The sequence below is a fragment of the Bombina bombina genome, chromosome 7 (assembly GCF_027579735.1).
Source record: "Bombina bombina isolate aBomBom1 chromosome 7, aBomBom1.pri, whole genome shotgun sequence".
Taxonomy (NCBI): Eukaryota; Metazoa; Chordata; class Amphibia; order Anura; family Bombinatoridae; genus Bombina; species Bombina bombina.
The window spans coordinates 445,644,158-445,666,655 of record NC_069505.1 but is presented as its reverse complement, the minus strand read 5'-3'; the positions used below and the strand labels follow the sequence as shown (position 1 = coordinate 445,666,655).

The 22,498-nt window shown below is 44.1% G+C and overlaps 1 protein-coding gene across 3 annotated transcripts in view; it reads left to right on the top strand.

Moving 5' to 3' along the window:
• The window catches only part of EP300 (E1A binding protein p300), a 657,355-nt gene that overhangs the window by 98,261 nt on the left and 536,596 nt on the right, over positions 1–22,498 (top strand). For all 3 annotated transcript variants that reach the window (XM_053721396.1, XM_053721397.1, XM_053721395.1), the window contains exons 4-5: positions 7,450–7,623; positions 7,720–8,002. In XM_053721396.1, coding sequence (XP_053577371.1) covers positions 7,450–7,623; positions 7,720–8,002 — 457 coding nt within the window. The remainder of the gene's footprint in view (positions 1–7,449; positions 7,624–7,719; positions 8,003–22,498) is intronic.

The following is a 22,498-nucleotide window of genomic DNA, read 5'->3' as shown; positions in this document are numbered from 1 at the left end:
TGATGTACCATTAGCTGGACATCTAGGGTCCAGCCGCACAGCTCATAGGATCACCCAAAATTTCTTCTGGCCCAATTTTAACCAAGATGTGCGGATATATTATAGTACTTGTGACACCTGTCAACGGGTGGGTAAAAGCGGGGGGATCACCCAAAAGCTAGGCTTATGTCTATGCCTATCATTGGGGAACCCTTTTCCTGCATAGCCGTTGACATTGTGCGTCCATCAGGTAAGAAGTATATTCTCACCGTGGTGGACTATGCCACTCGTTACCCAGAGGCAGTAGCACTGTCTAATATAGAGGCAGAGACAGTAGCTGATGCCCAGGTTAAGGTTTTTACTAGGGTCGGGTTCCCTAAGGAGATTCTCTCCGACCCAGTATACCGCTGTGCTGACCCAGAAGCTGTGGAAGGTGTGCGGCATTAAACCGCTGCTCAGTTCGCCTTATCACCCACAGACTAGCGGTCTCTGCGCGCGCTTTAATGGCACCCTCAAGCAGATGCTGAGGACTTTACTAACGCTTGCAGAGACTGGGAGCGATTCCTGCCTCATCTGTTATTTGCGTACAGAGAGGTGCCCCAGGAATCTACTGGGTTCTCTTCCTTACTGAATTACTGAGTTACTCTATGGGAGAAGTGTCCATGGACCCCTGGATCTCATTAGAGGACACTGGGAGGGAGAGACAGAGCAGGAGGGGATCCCCATAGTGCCATATGTCCTGGAACTCCGGGACCGCATGGAGAAACTGTCCCTGATGGTAAGGGAGAATCTCCAGGTGTCCCAGGGGAGACCGAAGAGGTGGTACAATCGGGGTGCCCGGCAGCGGGTCTTCCAGGTTGGACAGAAAGTTTTGGTGCTCAAGCCTGTGAGGACCAACAAGATGCAAGCATCTTGGCAGGGCCCGTATAAGGTGTTGGCTCAGGTGTGTGGTACTACCTATATTATAGCCAGCTGTGCAGATAAAAGGATCCAGCGATCCTTTCATGTGAACATGCTGAAGGAGTATCAGGAGAGGCCAGAGGATGTCGCTGCAGTGTGTGCCCCTGCTGCAGACGACCTAGAGAATTTACCCCTGCCCGACTTACTAGAGAAGGAACCCCAGACTGACCTCACTAGTCTTGTGCAGATAGGGGACCGGTTAAGCCCTACAGAGAAGGTACAGGCCAGACAGCTGCTGTGGGAGAAGCAGGCGACGTTATCCCAAGAGCCCGGCTACACTACCCTAGCTGTACATAAGGTAGAGACCCCTGGACAGAATTCCCTGCGACAGCCCTCCTACCCTATCGCCGAAGCAGTCCGAGAAGGAATACGGAAGGAGATGCAGGAGATGGCTCGGCTGGGAGTCATCGAGCACTACGATAGTCCTTGGGCTTCGCCTGTAGTCCTGGTACCTAAGAAAGATGGGACCACCCGGTTCTGTGTGGACTACAGGCGGCTCAACGAAAGGGCCACCACTGACGCCTACCCGATGCCCCGGGTAGACTAATTACTAGACCGTATTGCTAGGGGACGCTATCTGACCACCATAGACCTGTGTAAGGGCTATTGGCAGATTCCCCTGGCTGAGGATGCTATCCCCAAGTCGGCATTCGTCGCCCCATTTGGCCTTTACCTGTTTAAGGTCATGCCCTTTGGGATGAAGAATGCTCCGGCTACCTTCCAGCGTATGGTAGACTCCTCAATGGCTTCCAGGAATTTGCTTGTGCATACCTGGACGACATTGCGGTCCTGGGAGGAACACCTAATCCATGTAGGGGTGGTTCTGGACAAGATTCGGGCCGCTGACCTGACCTTGAAACCAGATAAGTACCATCTAGGTATGGCTGAAGTACAGTACTTGGGTCACAGAGTGGGGTGTGGGAGCCAGCCAAGGTAGAGGCTGTGGCTAACTGGCCCACACCTATCACTAAGACCCAAGTGCTAGCCTTCCTGGGGACGGCCGGTTATTACCAACGTTTTGTCCCGGACTACAGTACTATCGCCAAGCCCCTGACTGACCTGACTAAAAAGAACCTTCCTAAACAGGTCCTGTGGTCTCCAGCTTGTTAAGCCGCGTTTCAGGCATTGAAGCAGGCTCTTGTTAATGCCCCTGTCTTGGCTGCCCCAGTCCCTTACAAATGTTTTCTCATTCATACAGATGCTTCCATGTATGGACTGGGGGCTGTGCTGAGCCAAGTCGGGGAGGATGGAGGAGAGCACCCTGTCGCATACCTAAGCAGAAAGTTGTTACCTCGAGAAGTAAGTTATGCGGCAGTAGAGAAGGAATGTTTAGCCCTGGTCTGGGCACTGAAGAAGTTGAACCCTTATTTATACGGACAGGAATTCTCTCTCATAACGGACCACAATCCCTTAGTCTGGCTTAATCGGGTCTCAGGAGACACTGGTAGATTGCTGCGATGGAGTTTAGCCCTCCAACCCTATAACTTCACCATCAGCTACCGGCCTGGTAAGCAGAACGGGAATGCAGATGGATTGTCCCGGCAAACTGACATTCCTACCACCTCCTAGTCCGGTCATCCCCAAGTTGACCCGCCAAAGGGTCAAGCCGGGTCAGCCGGATTGTCCCACCAGGAGGGGGCCATGTGACTGACCCCTCTGTCAACCGTCCTACGGATTATGGATGCCCATTATAGGTACAGGGTGCAAATCCAACAGTACTGGAGGGGTTAACTTCAGTTTTGAGTAACTTAGTTTTGAGTAACTGTATTGTCTAAGACAGTTGTTGTTAGCAGTTGTAGTTGTTGCACCAGTTTTAAGCAGTGGCTAGAAGCAAAATAGCTGATTTAGACTTAAGCTTGGACTGAATTATTTAGATGACATTTTTAAGATGAGGATGTCTCTGCCTAACTAAAAGATATTGCGGATCCTACTGCCTCTCTGCTACAGGACTGCAGAGATTATTGCTAAGGAATGGGAGAGACCGGGTATCCCTTTTTCTCCATCCCCTATATTTAAAAAGATGTTTCCTATCGCAGACTCTATCAAGGAGTCTTGGCAGACGGTACCGAAGGTGGAAGGGGCAATTTCCACGCTAGCCAAGAGAACAACTATTCCCATAGAGGATAATTGTTCCTTTAAGGTTTACAATGGCAACCTGCGGTTTGTATTGCTACTGTCACTAGTGCGGCAGCATACTGGTTTGATGCGTTGTCTGATTCTATTTGGACAGACACTCCCCTTGAAGAAATCCTGGATAGGATAAAGTCCCTTAAGTTGGCCAACTCCTTTATCACGGATGTTTCCCTACAGGTTATTAAGCTGGGAGCTATGATTTCTGGTTTTGCCGTACTGGCATGCAGAGCTTTATGGCTAAAATCTTGGTTTGCGGATATGTCATCTAAGTCTAAACTTTTGGCGATTCCTTACAAGGGAAAGACTTGTTTGGGCCGGGTTTGACGGAAATAATTTCTGACATTACGGAAAGAAAGGGCCATTTCCTCCCTCAGGATTTGAGAAATAAGCAAAAGGGACGTCAGAGTAATTTTCATTCCTTTTGAAATTTCAAGGGAAAGCCTTTCTCTTCCAAGCAGGAACAGTCCAAGCCTTCCTGGAGGGCCAACCAGTCTTGGAACAATGGAAAACAATCCAAAAAGCCTGCTATTGAATAAAAAACAGCATCAAGGGCCTGTCCCGATCTGGGACCGGATCTTGTATTGGGCAGGCTTTCCTTCGCTCAGGCTTGGGTTCGAGATGTTCAGGATCCCTGGGCGGTGGACATTGTGTCCCAGGGATTCAAACTAGAGTTCAAGACCTTTCCTTCAAGGGGCAGGTTTCTGCTTTCAAGATTATCTGTAGACCAGATGAAAAAAGCGGCGTTCTTACACTGTGTTTGGGAACTTTCCGTCCTGGGAGTGATAGTTCCTGTCCCAATGCAGGAACTATCTGGGATTCTACTACAGGAACGGATCTGGGATTCTACTCCAATCTGTTCGTGGTTCCCAAAATAGAGGGAACCTTCAGGCCAATTTTAGATCTCAAAAGTCTAAACAAATTCCTCAGAGTGCCGTCCTTCAAGATGGATACTATTCGTTCCATTCTTCCCTTGGTTCAAGAGGGTCAATTTATGACAACGGTAGATTTAAAGGACGCGTACCTGCTTGTTCCCATCCACAGGGACCATAACAAGTTTCTGAGGTTTGCATTTCTAGACAAACACTTCCAGTTTGTGGCTCTTCCATTCTGCCTTGCCACAGCTCCCAGAATTTTCTCAAAGGTTCTGGGATCCCTGTTGTCGGTGCTCCGAATGCGGGGCATTGCAGTGGCACCTTATCTGGACGACATTCTGGTTCAGGCTCCATCCTTTCAACAAGCAAGATCCCACACAGAAATGTTAACTTTCCTGCAATCTCACGGATGGAAGGTGAATTTGGAAGAGAGTTCCTTAGTTCCAGCTACAAGAGTAATTTTCTTGGGAACCATAATAGATTCCTTATCGATGAAAATTTTTCTGACAGAAGTCAGGAAATCAAAGATTTTCGATTCTTGCCTAGCTCTTCAGTCCTCTCCTCGGCTATCAGTGGCTCAGTGCATGGAGGTAATTGGTCTGATGGTAGCGGCAATGGACATCATCCCGTTCGCCCGTTTCCACCTCAGACCTCTGCAGTTAAGCATTCTCAGAACGGAGATTATGCGGACCTGTCTCCGCGATTACAGCTGGAGCAGGAGATAAGGGATTCTCTTCAATGGTGGTTGTCTCAGGATCATCTCTCCCAGGGAACCTGCTTTCGCAGACCCTCTTGGGTGATTGTGACAACAGATGCAAGCCTTCTGGGATGGGGAGCAGTCTGGGGCTCCCTAAAGGCTCAGGGGACATGGACTCGGTCGGAGTCTGTTCTACGCATAAACATTCTGGAACTGAGAGCAATCTTCAATGCTCTTCTAACCTGGCCTCAGCCTCTGCTCGGTTTATCAGGTTTCAGTCAACAACATAACTAAAGTGGCTTACTTCAACCATCAGGGGGGAACTCTGAGTTCCTTGGCGATGTCAGAGGTAGCCGAGATAATTCAGTGGGCGGAGACCTACAACTGTTGTCTGTCGGCGATCCACATCCCAGGAGTAGACAACTAAGAGGCGGATTTTCTGAGCAGACAGACTTTTCAACCGGGGGAGTGGGAACTCCATCCAGAAGTGTTTTCAAGCCTGATTCTCAAATGGGGACAGCCGGAACTGGACCTCATGGCATCGCAGCAGAATGCCAAGCTCCCGAGGTACGGGTAGAGGTCAAGGGATCCTCAGTCTGTACTGATGATAGACGCTCTGGCGGTACCCTGGAATTTCAGTCTTGCATACCCATTTCATCCGTTCACTCTTCTTCCTCGGGTCATTGCTCGAATCAAATGAGAGGGCGTCTCTGATCCTCATTGCACCGGCGTTGCCTCGCAGGATTTGGTATGCAGACCTGGTGGAGATGTCATCTCTTGCAACTTGGAGACTTCCGTTGAGAAAGGACCTACTAAAAGGGCTTTTCCTTCATCCAAATCTAGTTTCTCTGAAGCTGACTGCTTGGAAATTGAACGCTTAATTTTATGTAAGCGTGGATTTTCAGAATTTGTCATTAAGACCATGATTCAGGCCCGTAAGCCTGTGACTAGAAGCATTTACCATAAGATATGGCTTAAATACCTGTATTGATGTGAATCCAAAGGCTACTCTTGGAGTCGAGTTCGGATTCCTAGAATTTTGTCTCTTTTCCAAGAGGGTCTGGAGCAAGGTTTATCGACAAGCTCCCTAAAGGGTCAAATATCTGCCTTGTTTATTTTGTTACATAAACGTCTGGCGGATGTCCCAGACGTGCAATCGTTTTGTCAGGCCTTGGTCAGGATCAGGCCTGTGTTTAAGCCGGTTACTCCTCCCTGGAATCTTAACCTAGTTCTTCAACAGCCTCCGTTTGAGCCGATCCATTCCTTAGACATTAAGTTATCTTGGAAAGTTTTGTTTCTTGTTGCTATTTCATATGCTCAGTTTCAGAGCTCTCTGCTTTACAGTATGAGTCTCTTTACCTATTTTTCATGCGAATAAGGTAGTTTTGCGTACTACGTTGGGGTTTCTCCCTAAAGTTGTTTCAGATCGGAATATTATTCAGGAGATTGTTGTTCCTTCCTTGTGTCCTAAGCCGCCTTTTCAGAAAGAACGTCTCCTACACAATCTAGACGTGGTGCGGGCATTAATTCTATTTACAGACGACTAAGGATTTTCGTCAGTCTTCTGCTCTCTTTGTGGTTTTCTCGGGGAAACGTAAGGGGCAGAAAGCTACGGCTACTTCTTTTTCTTTGTAGCTGAAGAGTATCATTCGCTTTGCCTATGAAACTGCTGGACAGCAGCCTCCTGAGAGTTACGGCTCATTCTACGAGGGCTGTTTCCTGTTCCTGGGCATTCAAAAATGAAGCTTCTATGGAACAGATTTGCAAGGCTGCAACTTGGTCCTCTCTTCACACTTTTTCAAAATTCTATAAATTGGATACTTTTTGCCTCGGCTGAGGCTTCTTTTGGGAGAAAGGTTCTTCAAGCAGTGGTGCCTTCCGTTTAGGTATTGATTCCCAATAGTAATTAGATGATCTGTGGACTCTCCGTGTCATTAGAAAGAAAACAAAATTTATGCTTACTTGATAAATTTATTTCTTGACACGGTAAGTCCACGGCCCGCCCTGTTTGCTTAAAGGGACAGTCTACATCAGAATTTTTATTGTTTTAAAAGATAGATAATCCCTTTATTACCCATTTCCCAGTTTTGCATAACCATCACAGTTATAATAATATACTTTTAACCTCTGTGATTATCTTGTATCTAAACCTCTGCAAACTGCCCCTTTTTTCAGTTCTTTTGACAGACTTGCAGTCTAGCCAATCAGTGCCTGCTCCCAGATAACTTCTCGTGCACAAGCACAGTGTTATCTATATGAAATATGTGAACTAACACCCTCTAGTGGGGAAAAACTGTTAAAATGCAATCTGAAAGAGGTGGGCTTCAATGTCTAAGAAATTAGCATATGAACCTCCTAGGTTAAGCTTTCAACTAAGAATACCAAGAGAACAAAGCAAAATGGGAGATAAAAGTAAATTGGAAAATTGTTTAAAATTACATGCTCTATCTGAATCATGAAAGTTTATTGTGGCCTAGACTGTCCCTTTAAGACAGGTTTTGTGGGTATGTTATAAACTTCAGACACCTCTGCACCTTGTTGCTTCCTTTCTCTCCTTTGCTTCGGTCGAATGACTGAGGTTGGAGGGAAGGGAGGTGATATTTAACTGCTTTGCTGTGGTGCTCTTTGCCGCCTCCTGCTGGGCAGGAGTGATATTCCCAATAGTAATTAGATGATCCGTGAACTCACCGTGTCAAAATTTATGCTTACCTGATAAGTTTCTTTCTTTGTTTTTTCTATGATTAGTGCTAGCTTATTTTGTGGTGCTATATAAATAAACCATAATGTTGTTGTTTTTTTTGTCTTTAGATGGGGTTATTAACCAATCCTAACCCATATGGAGCATCATATGGCCAAAGCACTGGGCCTCAACTAGCTGCTGGGTTGGCTTCACAAATGCAGAACAAGGCAGCTCATCAGAATAGTCTGCCTCAGTTTTCCATGGAGAAGAAACCTATCCCTGGAGCTGGTATGCCAAACATGGTGAGTGATATTGAATGCACATACTTTGGCTTTCTCACTTAAGTTGCGATTCTTTGTTATTTGGTATCTTAAGAATCATATTTTGTCACCCCCTAGGTCCAACAACCTTCTCAAGTGCAGCAATCTGGAATGGTTCCAGCCGCGCCACAGGGCATGAACCCTGGAACTCCACAGAACATTGGCTCTGGGGCTCCAACAGCTGATCCTGAGAAACGCAAGCTTATCCAGCAACAACTGGTTTTGCTGTTGCATGCTCACAAGTGTCAGCGGAGGGAACAGGCTAACGGAGAGGTTCGCCAGTGCAACCTGCCGCATTGTCGCACCATGAAGAATGTGCTGAACCATATGACTCACTGCCAAGCGGGCAAGTCTTGCCAAGGTGAGTTTGTGTTATGAGATTACATCACCCATATTGCAGATGCAAACTCATTCAACGTTTATGATTGAATCTCTGTGAAGTTGTTCACTGTGATATGCAGTATATTTAGCTAGAACTGTAATAAGGTAACAGCTCAGTGCAGTATATTTAGCTAGAACTGTGTATTGCATCGTTTGAAGTGTGAGTCCAAGTTCTTTCATGATTCAGATAGAGAATACAGTTTCTTTTACAAGATAAGATGAGTCCATGGATTTCATCCTTTTGGGATATCGCCTCCTGGTCAGCAGGAGGCGGCAAAGAGCACCACAGCAGAGCTGTGTATATATAGCTCCTCCCTTCCCTCCTACTCCAGTCATTCTCTTGGCCTGTGTTAGTGATAGGAAGAGGCAGAGTGAGGTATTGGTTATAGATTCTTCAATCAAGTGTTTATTATTTTTTAGTAGTACCACAGTGTGCTATTTTGTTCTGGGGTGTAGCCTAGACCAAATCAGTCTCTTCAATAAAATAAGAAGAATTTGGTGGCTTTCAAGCCATGGGAACTTGTGGGACATAATTCTCACTGCGCCTCCCATAACTGTTATGCTGCCCTGTTGATAAAAGTCTGAGGGAGAATATGCTCAGTACTTTTTGTTTCCACAGGCCAAGCCGGGGGAGATGCTTTACTGCCGGGCAGCCTTCTGAGGTAAGTGCTAAACTTTATTTTCTGGATACATACTAAACAGAAGATTTTTGGCACTTTATATTTCAACATATATCCAGACAAAAAGGTTATCAGGAGCACCAAATTGCGAGTTAAAAATGTAAACTTTATTGTTTTACAAAAAGGTTAATTAAACCCCAGCGTAAGAGAAAAAGAGAAACAATTGAAAAACAGAAAACAAATCTCTGGCATGGGGATGTCTTTTTCTATGGCGACATGTCTGATGTGTGACTCACAGTGGCTTCTAACTTATTTATCAGCCGACAGGGAGGGTTTTCCTACAGCACAGTAGTGTGTAGGATGCTGGCGAGCTATTTACGTTTAAGGCAGTCCTGAATATCAGAGGCAACGTGTCTGCTGTATGACTCCCAGCGACTTATAAATTATTTAACAGCCGACAGGGAGGGTTTTTTCCAACCGAGCACTTAAGTAGTGTGTAGGATTGAGATGTTAACGTTTCAGGCAGTCCTGAATATCAGGGACAGCATGTCTGTTTATGCCTCCCAGCGGCTTATACCTTATTTAACAGCCGGCAGAGAGGGTTTTCCTATAGATCACTTACATATTGTGTACAGTGCTTGTGAGGAAACAGACAGGCAGAGTGATCATATTTAATGTTATAGCATAGTTTTGGGGCTGCAGACTGAGTTATCCTGTTTTAGTGATTAGAACATACAGGATGGTTACATGTTCCCTTTTCTATCGATACCCCTGTTCACTACGGCTTATGGTTAACCTTTATTATCCAACAGGGAGATGTTCGTTCTGCATGTGTTTGACATGTTGGGGCACTATTGAGATAGCGTTAACTGCCTGTCAGTTTTTAGGGCTTTCTCCCGGCGGCTCCATTTTATTATTTTTTTTACTATATGTCTATCCGCCCTGGAGATTGAGCTCGATACGCCCATGATGGACGGAGCTTCGTTTCGTGCCATTGTGTGCGCACCGTTCGGCGGCTCCATATTGGCTTGCCTTGTTTTGCTCGATACGCCCACGGAGGGGCGGAGCTTTGCTACGCGCCGTTGTGTGCACGCTATTTGGGCTGGATGCCTCCTCGGCTGTGCTTTACGTGCTTACAGCTGAGAGGTTGTGAACGCCGATGGTGGAATCCTTGTGTGTATGGAACGCTTTCTCTGTCACGTTAGACAGAGAGGGGTTGTCAATCTGCAGTTTGTAAGGTATTTTTCCTTTGGTCTATTTTCAGTGTCCCATTCAGGGATAGACGTAACGCTTAAAGAAACAATGCACTGGTGTTTCTTGAGTTTTATTATTGGGGATTTGTTTGAAAATGTTTCATAAAGCAGTACACTTATTCTTGTCAACTATTAGACATGACGCAAAGGGTCACTCTTTTTGTTACCCCTAACCTATATCTCTGTTGCCCATGTTTTAAGTGAAATTCTTAAAGATTTAGATGCCTTAAGCAGCACTCTGATTCTTTGCAACGATTTCATGCAATGCTTGCCTCTAGTATATATTATATTTCTTAGAAAAGATGTTTATTTAAAATACGACATGGATCAAAAGGGCTTTCAGTTTTGGTACTCTCTGAATAATGGTTATTCTTGCAATGATCTTTTCATTAAACTAAGTTTTTGTCTCTAATTGGCAGACGCCCACATTTGCTTGTAAATTTCTGCAGGGTGATTTCATTCTGCAATATTGCACGCAAATAGTGTACCCCTGTGGTCTAGTGGGTAGCCTTACGTGCTTGCAAACAGGAGCTTGGGAGTTTGATTCTGCCTGCTTCTGCAGTATTTTCATTTGCTTTTGTACATTACTGCTAATAGTCTCAGTTTTATCATTTGAAGCGCCAGTAAAGGTAATTTTTATTGGGACTTTATGGCTGTTTTCTTGGTGGGCATTTATCCTTTGGGACTTAGCATGGAACAGAAGCACACAACAATGTTAGAGGGAATTAAGTTATTAAATTACTCCTATTTCCTTGTAGTCTACCAAATTGGCGGCTCTGTGTTCGGGATTTTCCGTCTTAGCATGCTATGCCTTCTGTTCGTAATCTGGGTCTGTGGATGAGTCATCTCAACCTAAGCTTTTGGCTATTCCTTACAAGGGGGACCCTGTTCGGGCCTGACTGGAAGGAGATTATTCTGACAGCCAGCTGTAGTACTCAGAGTTGGCTTAGCTATCTAGCAAGCAGATGTTTGCAGCCCTTGCAACTTGTATGCGTGCTAGCAAGCTGTTTTACATCACGAACATCCTAGTTTTTGTGTCTTTCCACAATTTGCGGTATCCAGTCTTGGAGCTTGCTGCTATTTCCAAGTCAGCATGGGTGGGTTGGTCCCGATCCGGGACCGGATATAGTAGGGGGCAGTCTGTTTTTTCTTCGTACAAGCTTGAATAAGAGAATCAGAAATCTTCCCCAGAGGATGGTTTCTTCTTTCTCACTTGTTTGTAGACCAGATAAAGTGTTCTTACGCTGTGTAAAAGACCTCTCTTTCATGGGAGTAATCTGTCCCGTTCCAATTCAGGAGCAGGGACAGGGGTTTTACTCAATTCTGTTTGTAAGTTCATAAAAAAAGAGGGTACGTTCCGACCTATTTTAGACCTCAAGAGTTTAAACAAGTCTCTGAGTTCCGTCCTTCAAGATGGAAACTAATTCGTACCATTCTTCCATTGATCCAGGAGGGTCAATTTATGAGTACCGTGGATCTAAAGGATGCATATCTTCATGTTCCTATCCACAGAGATCATCACAAGTTCCTGAGGTTTACCTTTCTGGACAAACATTTTCAGTTTGTGGCTCTTCCTTTCGTTCTGGCCATGGTACCCAGAATTTTTACAAAAGTTCTGGGGTCTCTGCTGGAGGTTCTAGGACCGCGGGGCATTGCAGTGGCGCCTTATCTGGATGATATTCTGATCCAGGCGTCTTACCAGCTAGCAAGGTCTCACACCGACATTGCTCTGTCCTTATGAGGACTCACGGGTGGAAAGTGAATATGGATAGGAGTTCGCTAGTTCCACAGACAAGGGTTCCTTTCTTGGGAACTCTAATCGACTCTCTGTCCATAAAGATCTTTCTGACGGAGGTCAGAAAGTTGAAGTTTCTGAATACATGCAGATCCCTTCAGTCCAATGCTCGGCCATCAGTGGCTCAGTGCATGAAGGCAATTGGATTGATGGTAGCGGCAATGGACATTGTTCCATTTGCTCGTTTTCATCTCAGACCTCTGCAACTGAGCATGCTCAGACAGTGGAATGGAGATTACACAAATTTGTCTCCTCCAATAAATTTGGACCAGGAGACAAGGGACTCTCTTCTGTGGTGGTTGTCGCTGGCTATTAATCAGTTTTTATTAGCATCAGGGAGTGTTGGTTTGATGTGCACTTGATGGGCTAAGAAGCTCGCTTTTTACTTGGGGGATCACTCGAGCTGTGGGTACTTTATTTTCAGTGGGGATCGATACTGAAGCAGTACCTGAGTTTCGTTTACAGCTGTCGGTTCCCGGTGACGTAGTTGTTAAATCAATGATACTTATAGAAAGACCGGGAACTGCAGGTTAATACGCCCGCGATGGGCGGAGCCTTGTGGTCATTTTCTATTATGGTGCGCACTTTGTTCTCTGCGGCTATTGTCAGTATAAACATAGGGGACACTGTGTGCTATGAGTTGGGCTCTAGGCATAGGCATGAGCCAGCAGCTTGTTCTTTTACTCCCGGTCGTTTAGTAACAATGGCGACCGGGAGGGGAATTTGACTAAAGATGTAACGCCCAAGAGGGGCGGAGTTATCTGTGCATAGTTGCGATACTTTCCTCCATTAGATACCGGAGGGTAGAGCGTTGCAGTGGCTAAGGATGAGTCTATATCACGCTCTAGATATACTGTGCGACATATGGTTTAACAAGAGTCAGTATCGCACATTGTATATAAACTCTCCTGGTTTTGTTTGTAACTAAAGTCATGTTGATATAAACATGACGCTCTACGTGCACATTTTATTATTTAGAATGTCAGTGGTTGATCTGTTGCTTGAGTGCTGCAGTTTTTCCTTTTTAAAAAACAAGAAAATAAAGCATTTCATTTTTATTTTTAAAGAGACAGTAGCACATATAAAATAACGTTCTTTTTCTGTGGTTAAGAGACAGTAACGTTTTTATTTGATGCCTTTCAGCTGTTTAATGTATTTGCTGTTTAAGAGTTAAATATGTGCACACACAAAGTATGTTTCTGATTCCCATGCGGTACTCTGCGGTTCCTTGCATATGGAGTTGTGAGCGCAGGACATGGTTGATTTATGTACATCGCAATTGCTATTTCAATCAAAGCCAGCCGGTGTATCCTCATGGGCTGCTCTGTTGCCCCATGTGTCAAAGGCTGAGTGCTCTACATTTAGAAGGTTCTAATAGATTATATGAGACCTTAAAGTGATTGTAACAGCTTTCTGTGTTAGCTTTCTTTATAGGTTTACGGCCGTTTATGGTTACTTCATACTTTGTGAAGTAGGATGGTACACTATAACACAGAAATAAGTTACTTTTAGATTTAAAGAGACGGTAACGTTTTGTGCTGGATACGTTATGAATACATGTATTTTGGCTGGTTGCGTGTTAGTTCATCTTTTGTGACTAAGGATGGATCAAACGCACACAGGAGTGGGGTTGTTTTTCTACAGAAACAGTATCGTTCCTATGTAACTTGGGGACATATAGCTCAGCATGCTAAGGCACTGTGGCTCAGCTCTGGGGCATCCCAAGGGTTGCAGTTTCGATCCCCGGCAGGGTACACTCAGCCTTCCGAGGTTGATAAAATGAGCAGCGTCTTGAGACCCTTACGGGTGATTAGTTGGGTCTTCAAAGTACCCATTACTTATAAAGGGGCATGAAAAACATTTTGAAGCTTGCTACTGCCTTTATTACAGACGCTTATTTGCAGGTCTTCAACTGGCAAATATGAGTTCGGGTTCTAGCCCGCAGGGCCTTATGGCTATGGCCTGGGTCTGTGGATGTGTCTTCTAGACTACTCTTCTTCTTATTTCTTACAAGGGTAAGACCTTGTTCGGACTTGCTCTGCAGGGGATTATTTGATATCCTGTGAGGTAAGGGCCATCTTCTCCCGCAATAAGAGGATTAAACTTGAGGGACCTTCGGAATTCCTCAGGAATTGTTTCCTTTCTCCGCTAAGCAGGAATAACCTAAGTTTGCATGGAGGCTCAACCTTTCTTGGACACCCAAGCAAACCAAGAAGCCTGAGATTGTTCCAGTGGTATAAATTTGAATTCAAAGATTTTCCCCCTATCGGCAGGTTCCTTCCTTCTAGATTATCTGCAGATCAGATGCAAGGAGAGGCGTTCTACGTTGCGTAGAGTGATCGTTCCTGTTCCAGCACAGGAACAGAGTCAGGTTTTTTTTTTTTACTCATATCTGTTTGTGGTTCCCGAAAAAGAGGGAACCTTCAGACCAATCTTGGACCTCAAGAGTCTACACAAATTTCTAGAGTTCCGTGCTCAAGATGGAAACTACACGTTCCATTCTACCACTGATTTAAGAAGGTCAGTTCATGACCACAGTGGATCTAAAGGATGCATTCCTACATTTTCCCATTGACTGGGACCATTCCAAGTTTCTAAGGTTTGCATTTTAGCAAACACTTCAGTTCATGGCCTTACCTTTAGGTCTGGCCACTGCTCCGAGAATATTTACAAAGGTGCTGGGATCTCTTTGGGCGGTTCTTACACCGCAGGGCATTGGAGTGGCGCCGTCTCTGGATGACATTCTAATTCGAGCGCCATCATTTCAACAAGCCAGATCCCATTCTACCCTTGTATTATCCTTCCTGTGTACTCATGGGTGGTCGATTAATCTGAAGGAAAAAAAAAGACCTTGTTTCCAAGTACAAGGGTGACCTTTCTGGGGACCATAATAGATTCCCTGTCGATACAAATTTTTTCTGACAGAGGTCAAACTAAGTTGTTACATGCCTGTCGTGCCCTTCAGTCTGCTCTCCGACTTTCGGATCAATGTATGAAGGTAATTGGGCTGATGGTGGCGACAATGGATATCCCCTTTTGCTCGGTTCCATCTCAGACCTTTACAACTAACTATGCTCAGGTGATGGAACAGGGATTATGCAGACCTGTCTCCTCTGATAACTCTAGATTAGGAGACAAGGGATTCTCTTCAGTGGTTATCTCTGAATCATCTATCCCAGGGAACCTGCTTTCGCAGGCCGGCTTGGGAAATTGGGACGCCAGACGCCAGCCTTCTGGGGTGGGGAGCTGTCTGGAACTCCTTGAGGGTTCAGGGACTTTGGTCTCAGTCAGTCGGTTCTCCCTATAAACATTCTAGAACTGAGAGCGACTCATTGCACTTCTGGCCTGCTTCGGTTAGCCGCAGCCAATCTTGTCGAGTTCCAGTCGGACAATGTGATGACAGAAGTATCCAAAATGATTAAATGGGCGGAGACCCGTTATTGTTGCCTGTTAGCGATCCACATCCCGGGAGTAGACAATTGGGAGGCGGAATTCTTGAGCAGACAGACGTTCCATCCGGGGGAGTGGAAACTCCATACGGAGTTGTTTTCCAGCCTGATCAAGTGGAGATAGCCGGATTTGGATCTGTGGTCATTTCGAAGGAATGCCAACCTTCTGAGATACGGGTCGAGATCTAGGGACCCCCCCATGTTTTCCTCTGTTTGCATTTCTTCCTCGGGTTATTGCCTGACTCAAACAGGAGAGGCCTTGGGTGTTACTCATAGCACCGGCATGGCCTCAAAGAGTTTGGTATGCCGGCCTGTTAGAGATGGCATCTCTACCACCTTGGAGACTGCCGTTGAGGATGGACATTCTCATTCAGGGTCTCTTCCTTCTTCCAAAATCTAGCTTTCTGAAGCTGTCTGCATGGAGCTTGCACGCTTCATTGTATCCAAGCGTGGGTTCTCTGATCCGGTCATGAAGACCTTGATGCAGGCTCGTAAGCCTGTACCTAGAAAAATCTACCATAAGGTTTGGCGTAGATACTTTTATTGGTGTGAATCCAAGGGCTACTCTTGAATTAGAGTTAGGATTCCTAGTAGGGATGCACCGAAATTTCGGCCGCAGAAAGTTTCTGCCGAAAATTGCATTTTTGGCTATTTCGGTTTTCGTTTTTTTTGCCTGTTAGGTTCGGTAAAATTATTGTGTAGCATATTTCAAATTTGATGCTAGCCTAGAGCTGCTGTTTAAGTTTATTACTTCACTTACTGTTCTGCATACATTGAGGATTATACTTTATTTGGATAATTGGTAAAAAAAAGATGTTAAATATGATTGTTACATAGTACTAAATGAAGAATAAAACAGTATATTGATAATTCTAATTGTTTTTAGTAGGGATGCACCAAAATTTTGGTCATTTTGGTCGAAAATGGCATTTTTTGCCTGTTTTTTTTTTCCCTTGGTAAAATTGTGTAGCATATTATTGTTTTAAGATATTTTTGTCCAATTTTAGTGTGTTACTTTCAATAAAAGTGTGGGCTTTTTTATTGTGAGAAATAGAGTAAACCAAGTCTCTATGGGAGGTGCGCAAAGTTCAAAAGGATGTTCAGTATGAGGATGTTCCCAGGGTATTCCGAAGAAGCGGGCAGCACTCTTGTAAAGTGAGGGTGGGTACCTGTAAATCAAAGAGAAAGAGAGAGGCGCCTCATGGGACAGTATCGAAACAACCAAATCAGGTATACAAAGGGACAGCCCGTAATGGGGTATACTCACAAGGAGAGCGGCATATAAGGATGCCTAGTAGAGCGGGACGGGACTACAAGTCGCCCGACAGACGTGCACAGCAGTGCGTGGAGACGTCGGGTCACGGGGTCGGTTCAGCCAATCAGCGGCCAAGGAGAACCAGCATCGAACGTCACAGCTGTTCAAGGAGTAACCTAAACAAATTAATACGTGTTTTATATTTATTTACAGACATTCGATGAAATAGCTAAGCTCAAAAACTCATCTAGTTCAATATATATTGGTGAATCTGATCCCCGAGTCCGAAGTTACGAACAGAACCGTTCTGTTCGTAACTTCGGACTCGGGGATCAGATTCACCAATATATATTGAACTAGATGAGTTTTTGAGCTTAGCTATTTCATCGAATGTCTGTAAATAAATATAAAACACGTATTAATTTGTTTAGGTTACTCCTTGAACAGCTGTGACGTTCGATGCTGGTTCTCCTTGGCCGCTGATTGGCTGAACCGACCCCGTGACCCGACGTCTCCACGCACTGCTGTGCACGTCTGTCGGGCGACTTGTAGTCCCGTCCCGCTCTACTAGGCATCCTTATATGCCGCTCTCCTTGTGAGTATACCCCATTACGGGCTGTCCCTTTGTATACCTGATTTGGTTGTTTCGATACTGTCCCATGAGGCGCCTCTCTCTTTCTCTTTGGCTTTTTTATTGGCTCTAATTATGCAAAAAAAAAAAAACTAAAAAAAAAAATAATTTGAAAAAATACATTTTCGGTATCAGTTTCGGTTTTCGGCCGAGTGCATCCCGGATATTCGGATTCGGTTTCGGTCCAGAATTTTCATTTCGGTGCATCACTAATTCCTAGAGTTTTGTCTTTTCTCCAGGAAGCTCTGGAGAGGGGTTTTTATCTGCTAGTTCCCTAAAGGGTCAAATTTCGGCTCTATCCATTTTTGTTTTACAAGTGTCTAGCAGGTGTTCCAGATGTACAATCTTTTGTCAGGCCTTGGTAAGAATCAGGCTTGTGTTCAATCCAGTTACTCCTCCATGGAGTCTTATTCTAGTTTTCAGAGTTCTTCTAGGGGCTTCGTTTAAGCCTATGCATTCCTTGGTTATCAGGTTGCGATCTTAGAACGTTCTTTTTCTGGGTGCTGTTTCTTCTGCGCGAGGAGTCTCAGAGCTCTTGGCGCTACAGTGCGAATCTCCGTACTTTATTTTCCACTCAGATTAGGTAGTGCTTAAAACAAACTTAGGTTTTCTTCCTATAGTCGTTTCGGATAGGAACATTAACCAAGAAGTTGTTGTTCCTTCCTTGTGTTCTGATCCTCCTTTCGGGAAGGAGAGACTTCTTCACAATTTAGATGTGGTTCGGGCCCTGAAGTTTCTCTTCAGGCGGCTAAGGGCTTTTGTCGGTCCTCTTCCTTATTTTGTAGCTTTTTTGTAGCTTTTTTCTGGCAGTCGTAAGGGTCAGAAAGCTACGGCTTCTTCTCTTTCTTTGTGGAGGAAGAGTTTCATACGTTTTGCATATGAGACTGCTGGGCAGCCCCCTCCTGAGAGGGTTTCGACTCATTCCATTAGGGCTGTGGCTTCTAAATGAATGATGCTTCTGTTGAACAGATTTGCAAGGCTGCAACTTGGTCCTCTGTTCCCACTTTTGTTAGAGTTTTACAATTTTTATACTTTTGCCTCTGATGAGGCGGCTTTTGGGGAAGTTTTTTCAAGCAGTGGTGTCTTCCGTTTAGGTTCCCTGTCTTGTCCCTACCCTTTCATCCGTGTACTCTAGCTTTGGTATTGTATCCCACAAGTAAGGATGAAATCCGTGGACTCGTATCTTGTAAAAGAAAAGGAAATTGATGCTTACCTGATAAATTTGTTTACGATACGATGAGTCCACGGCCCGCCCTGTTCTATGTGACAGAACCTCTGCTCCTTGGCTTTTCCTTTCTCTTCCTAACTTTGGTTGAATAACTGGAGTGGGAGGGAAGGGAGGAGCTATTTATACAGCTCTGCTGTGGTGCTCTTTGCCTCCTCCTGCTGACCAGGAGGCGATATCCCATAAATAAGGATGAAATCTGTGGACTCATCGTATCATAAAAAAAAACAAATTTATCAGGTAGGCATAAATTTCCTTTTATAAAGTGCCCAGTGTCTTCTATTAAAGGGACACTGTACCCAAATTTTTTCTTTCGTGATTCAGATTGAGCATGAAATTTTAAGCAACTTTCTAATTTATTCTTATCAAATTTTCTTCATTCTCTTGGTATCTTTATTTGAAATGCAAGAATGTAAGTTTAGATGCCGGCCCATTTTTGGTGAACAACCTGGGTTGTCCTTGCTGATTGGTGGATAAATTCATCCACCAATAAAAAAGTGCTGTCCAGAGTACTGAAACCAAAAAAAAGCTTAGATGCCTTCTTTTTTAAATAATGATAGCAAGAGAACAAAGAAAAATTGATAATAGTAGTAAATTAGAAAGTTGCTTAAAATTGCATGCTCTTTCTGAATTACGAAAGAAAAAATTTGGGTACAGTGTCCCTTTAAGTTTGCTTCGTTCTCCTGCTCTTTGATGGAGAGATATCTAGATAGGTAGCGTGCACGTGCCTGAAGCATTAAATGACAGGAAATGGTGCTGCCATCTAGTGCTACTGCTAATGTATAACAATTTCAAATCTAGCCATATTGTGCTGCAGACGTGCACACTCCTGAGCTTTCTCTCCTGCTTTTCAACAAATGATTACAAGGAAACCAAATAATGTGAAGTACATGGGAAAGTTGTTTAAAATGTTGTTCTTTCTGAATCATGAAAGAAAAAAATTGTGTTATGTCCCTTTAGAACTTGCCCAAAATACCAGATAATTTTTTGCATTTTTGCTATCGCTCCATTTAAACAGAAATAAAGCCTTTTCTTTACTAAGATATGGAGAGTCCACAACGTCATTCAATTTCTAGTGGGAATATCACTCCTGGCCAGCAGGAGGAGGCAAAGAGCACCACAGCAAAGCTGTTAAAGGGACAGTATACACTCATTTTCATATAACTGCATGTAATAGACACTACTATAAAGAATAATATGCACAGATACTGATATAAAAATCCAGTATAAAACTGTTTAAAAACTTACTTAGAAGCTGTCAGTTTGGCTCTGTTGAAAAGGTAGCTGGAAAGCCCACTGCAAGTGGCAAAAAAGACACCCCCCCCTCCCCCTTCTTTTGCATATGAAAAGACCCTTTACACAAACAGGAGCAAGCTGGAGTAGGTAGTCGAGCGTATTCACATAAAACTTTGGGGCTTGGTTAGGAGTCTGAAAATCAGAACAATGTTATTTAAAAATAAGCAAAACTATACATTAATTTAAAAAAAAAACTTTATGGGCTATATAAATAGATTATCTACAAAACATTTATGCAAAGAAAAAATGAGTGTATAATGTCCCTTTAAGTGTCACTCCCCTACCCATAATCCCCAGTAATTCTCTTTGCCTCTGTCAATGGAGGAGGTGAAACTTGCTTTCTGAAGAAATGAATTCCTTTTTTGAGTACTTTTCCCTGCAGGCAAGGATTTCTCTTGTAAGGTGTATCCAGTCCACGGATCATCCATTACTTGTGGGATATTCTCCTTCCCAACAGGAAGTTGCAAGAGGATCACCCACAGCAGAGCTGCTATATAGCTCCTCCCCTCACTGCCATATCCAGTCATTCTCTTGCAAATCTCAACAAAGATGGACGTAGTAAGAGGAGAGTGGTGTATTATAGTTAGTTTTTTAACTTCAATCAAAAGTTTATTTTTAAATGGTACCGGAGTGTACTGTTTAATCTCAGGCAGCATTAGAAGAAGAATCTGCCTGTGATTTCTATGATCTTAGCAGAAGTAACTAAGATCCACTGCCGTTCTCACATATTCTGAGGAGTGAGGTAACTTCAGAGGGGGAATGGCGTGCAGGTTTTCTTGCAATAAGGTATGTGCAGTTAATATATTTCTAGGGATGGAATTTGCTAGAAAAATGCTGCTGATACCGGATTAATGTAAGTTAAGCCTTAAATGCAGTGATAGCAACTGGTATCAGGCTTATTAACAGAGATACATACTCTTATAAAAGTGTAATATAAAACGTTTGCTGGCATGTTAATCGTTTTTATATATGTTTGGTGACAAAACTTATTGGGGCCTAGTTTTTTTCCACATGGCTGGCTTGATTTTTGCCTAGAAACAGTTTCCTGAAGCTTTCCACTGTTGCAATATGAGTGGGAAGGGCCTATTTTAGTGTTTTTCTGTGCAGCTAAAAATACTGAGACATTCAGCTTCCCTCTGCATGATACAGGACATCTCTGAAGGGCTCAAAAGGCTTCAAAGTCGTGTTTGAGGAGGGTAACAATCACAGTAGACTGTGGCAGTTGTTGTTACTGTTTAAAAAACGTTTTTGTCATTTATTATTCTGTTTTTGTTATTAAGGGGTTAATCATCCATTTGCAAGTGGGTGCAATGCTCTGCTGACTTGTTACATACACTGTAAAATTTTTGTTAGTGTAACTGCCTTTTTTCACTTTTATTTCAAATTTTGTCAAAATTTGTTTCTCTTAAAGGCACAGTAACGTTTTTTATATTGCTTGTTAACTTGCTTTAAAGTGTTTTCCAAGCTTGCTAGTCTCATTGCTAGTCTGTACAAACATGTCTGAAACAGAGGATACTTGTTCATTATGTTTAAAAGCCATGGTGGAGCCCCATAGGAGAATGTGTACTAAATGTATTGATTTCACCTTAAACAGTAAAGATCAGTCTTTATCTATAAAAGAATTGTCACCAGAGGGGTCTGTCGAGGGCGAAGTTATGCCAACTAACTCTCCCCACGTGTCGGACCCTTCGCCTTCCGCTCAAGGGACGCACGCTAATATGGCGCCAAGTACATCAGGGACGCCCATAGCGATTACTTTGCAGGACATGGCTGCAATCATGAATAATACCCTGTCAGAGGTATTATCCAGATTGCCTGAATTGAGAGGCAAGCGCGATAGCTCTGGGGTTAGACGAGATACAGAGCGTGTAGATGCTGTAAGAGCCATGTCTGATACTGCGTTACAATATGCAGAACCTGAGGACGGAGAGCTTCAGTCTGTGGGTGACGTCTCTTAATCGGGGAGACCTGATTCAGAGATTTCTAATTTTAAATTTAAGCTTGAGAACCTCCGTGTATTGCTTGGGGAGGTATTAGCTGCTCTGAATGACTGTGACACAATTGCAGTGCCAGAGAAATTGTGTAGGCTGGATAAATACTATGCAGTGCCGGTGAGTACTGATGTTTTTCCAATACCTAAAAGGCTTACAGAAATTATTAGTAAGGAGTGGGATAGGCCCGGTGTGCCCTTTTCCCCACCACCTATATTTAGAAAAATGTTTCCAATAGATGCCACTACACGGGACTTATGGCAGACTGTCCCTATGGTGGAGGGAGCAGTTTCTACTTTAGCAAAGCGTACCACTATCCCGGTTGAGGACAGTTGTGCTTTTTCAGATCCAATGGATAAAAAATTAGAGGGTTACCTTAAGAAAATGTTTATTCAACAAGGTTTTATTTTACAGCCCCTTGCATGCATTGCGCCTGTCACTGCTGCGGCGGCATTCTGGTTTGAGGCCCTGGAAGAGGCCATCCATACAGCTCCGTTGACTGAAATTGTTGACAAGCTTAGAACTCTTAAGCTAGCTAACTCATTTGTTTCTGATGCCATTGTTCATTTGACTAAACTAACGGCTAAGAATTCCGGATTCGCCATCCAGGCGCGTAGGGCGCTATGGCTCAAATCCTGGTCAGCTGATGTGACTTAAAAGTCTAAATTACTCAACATTCCTTTCAAGGGGCAGACCTTATTCGGGCCTGGTTTGAAAGAAATTATTGCTGACATTACTGGAGGGTAAGGGTCATACCCTTCCTAAGGACAGGGCCAAATCAAAGGCCTAACAGTCTAATTTTCGTGCCTTTCGAAATTTCAAGGCAGGTGCAGCATCAACTTCCTCTGCTTCAAAACAAGAGGGAACTTTTGCTCAATCCAAGCAGGCCTGGAAACCTAACCAGTCATGGAACAAGGGCAAGCAGGCCAGAAAGCCTGCTGCTGCCTCTAAGACAGCATGA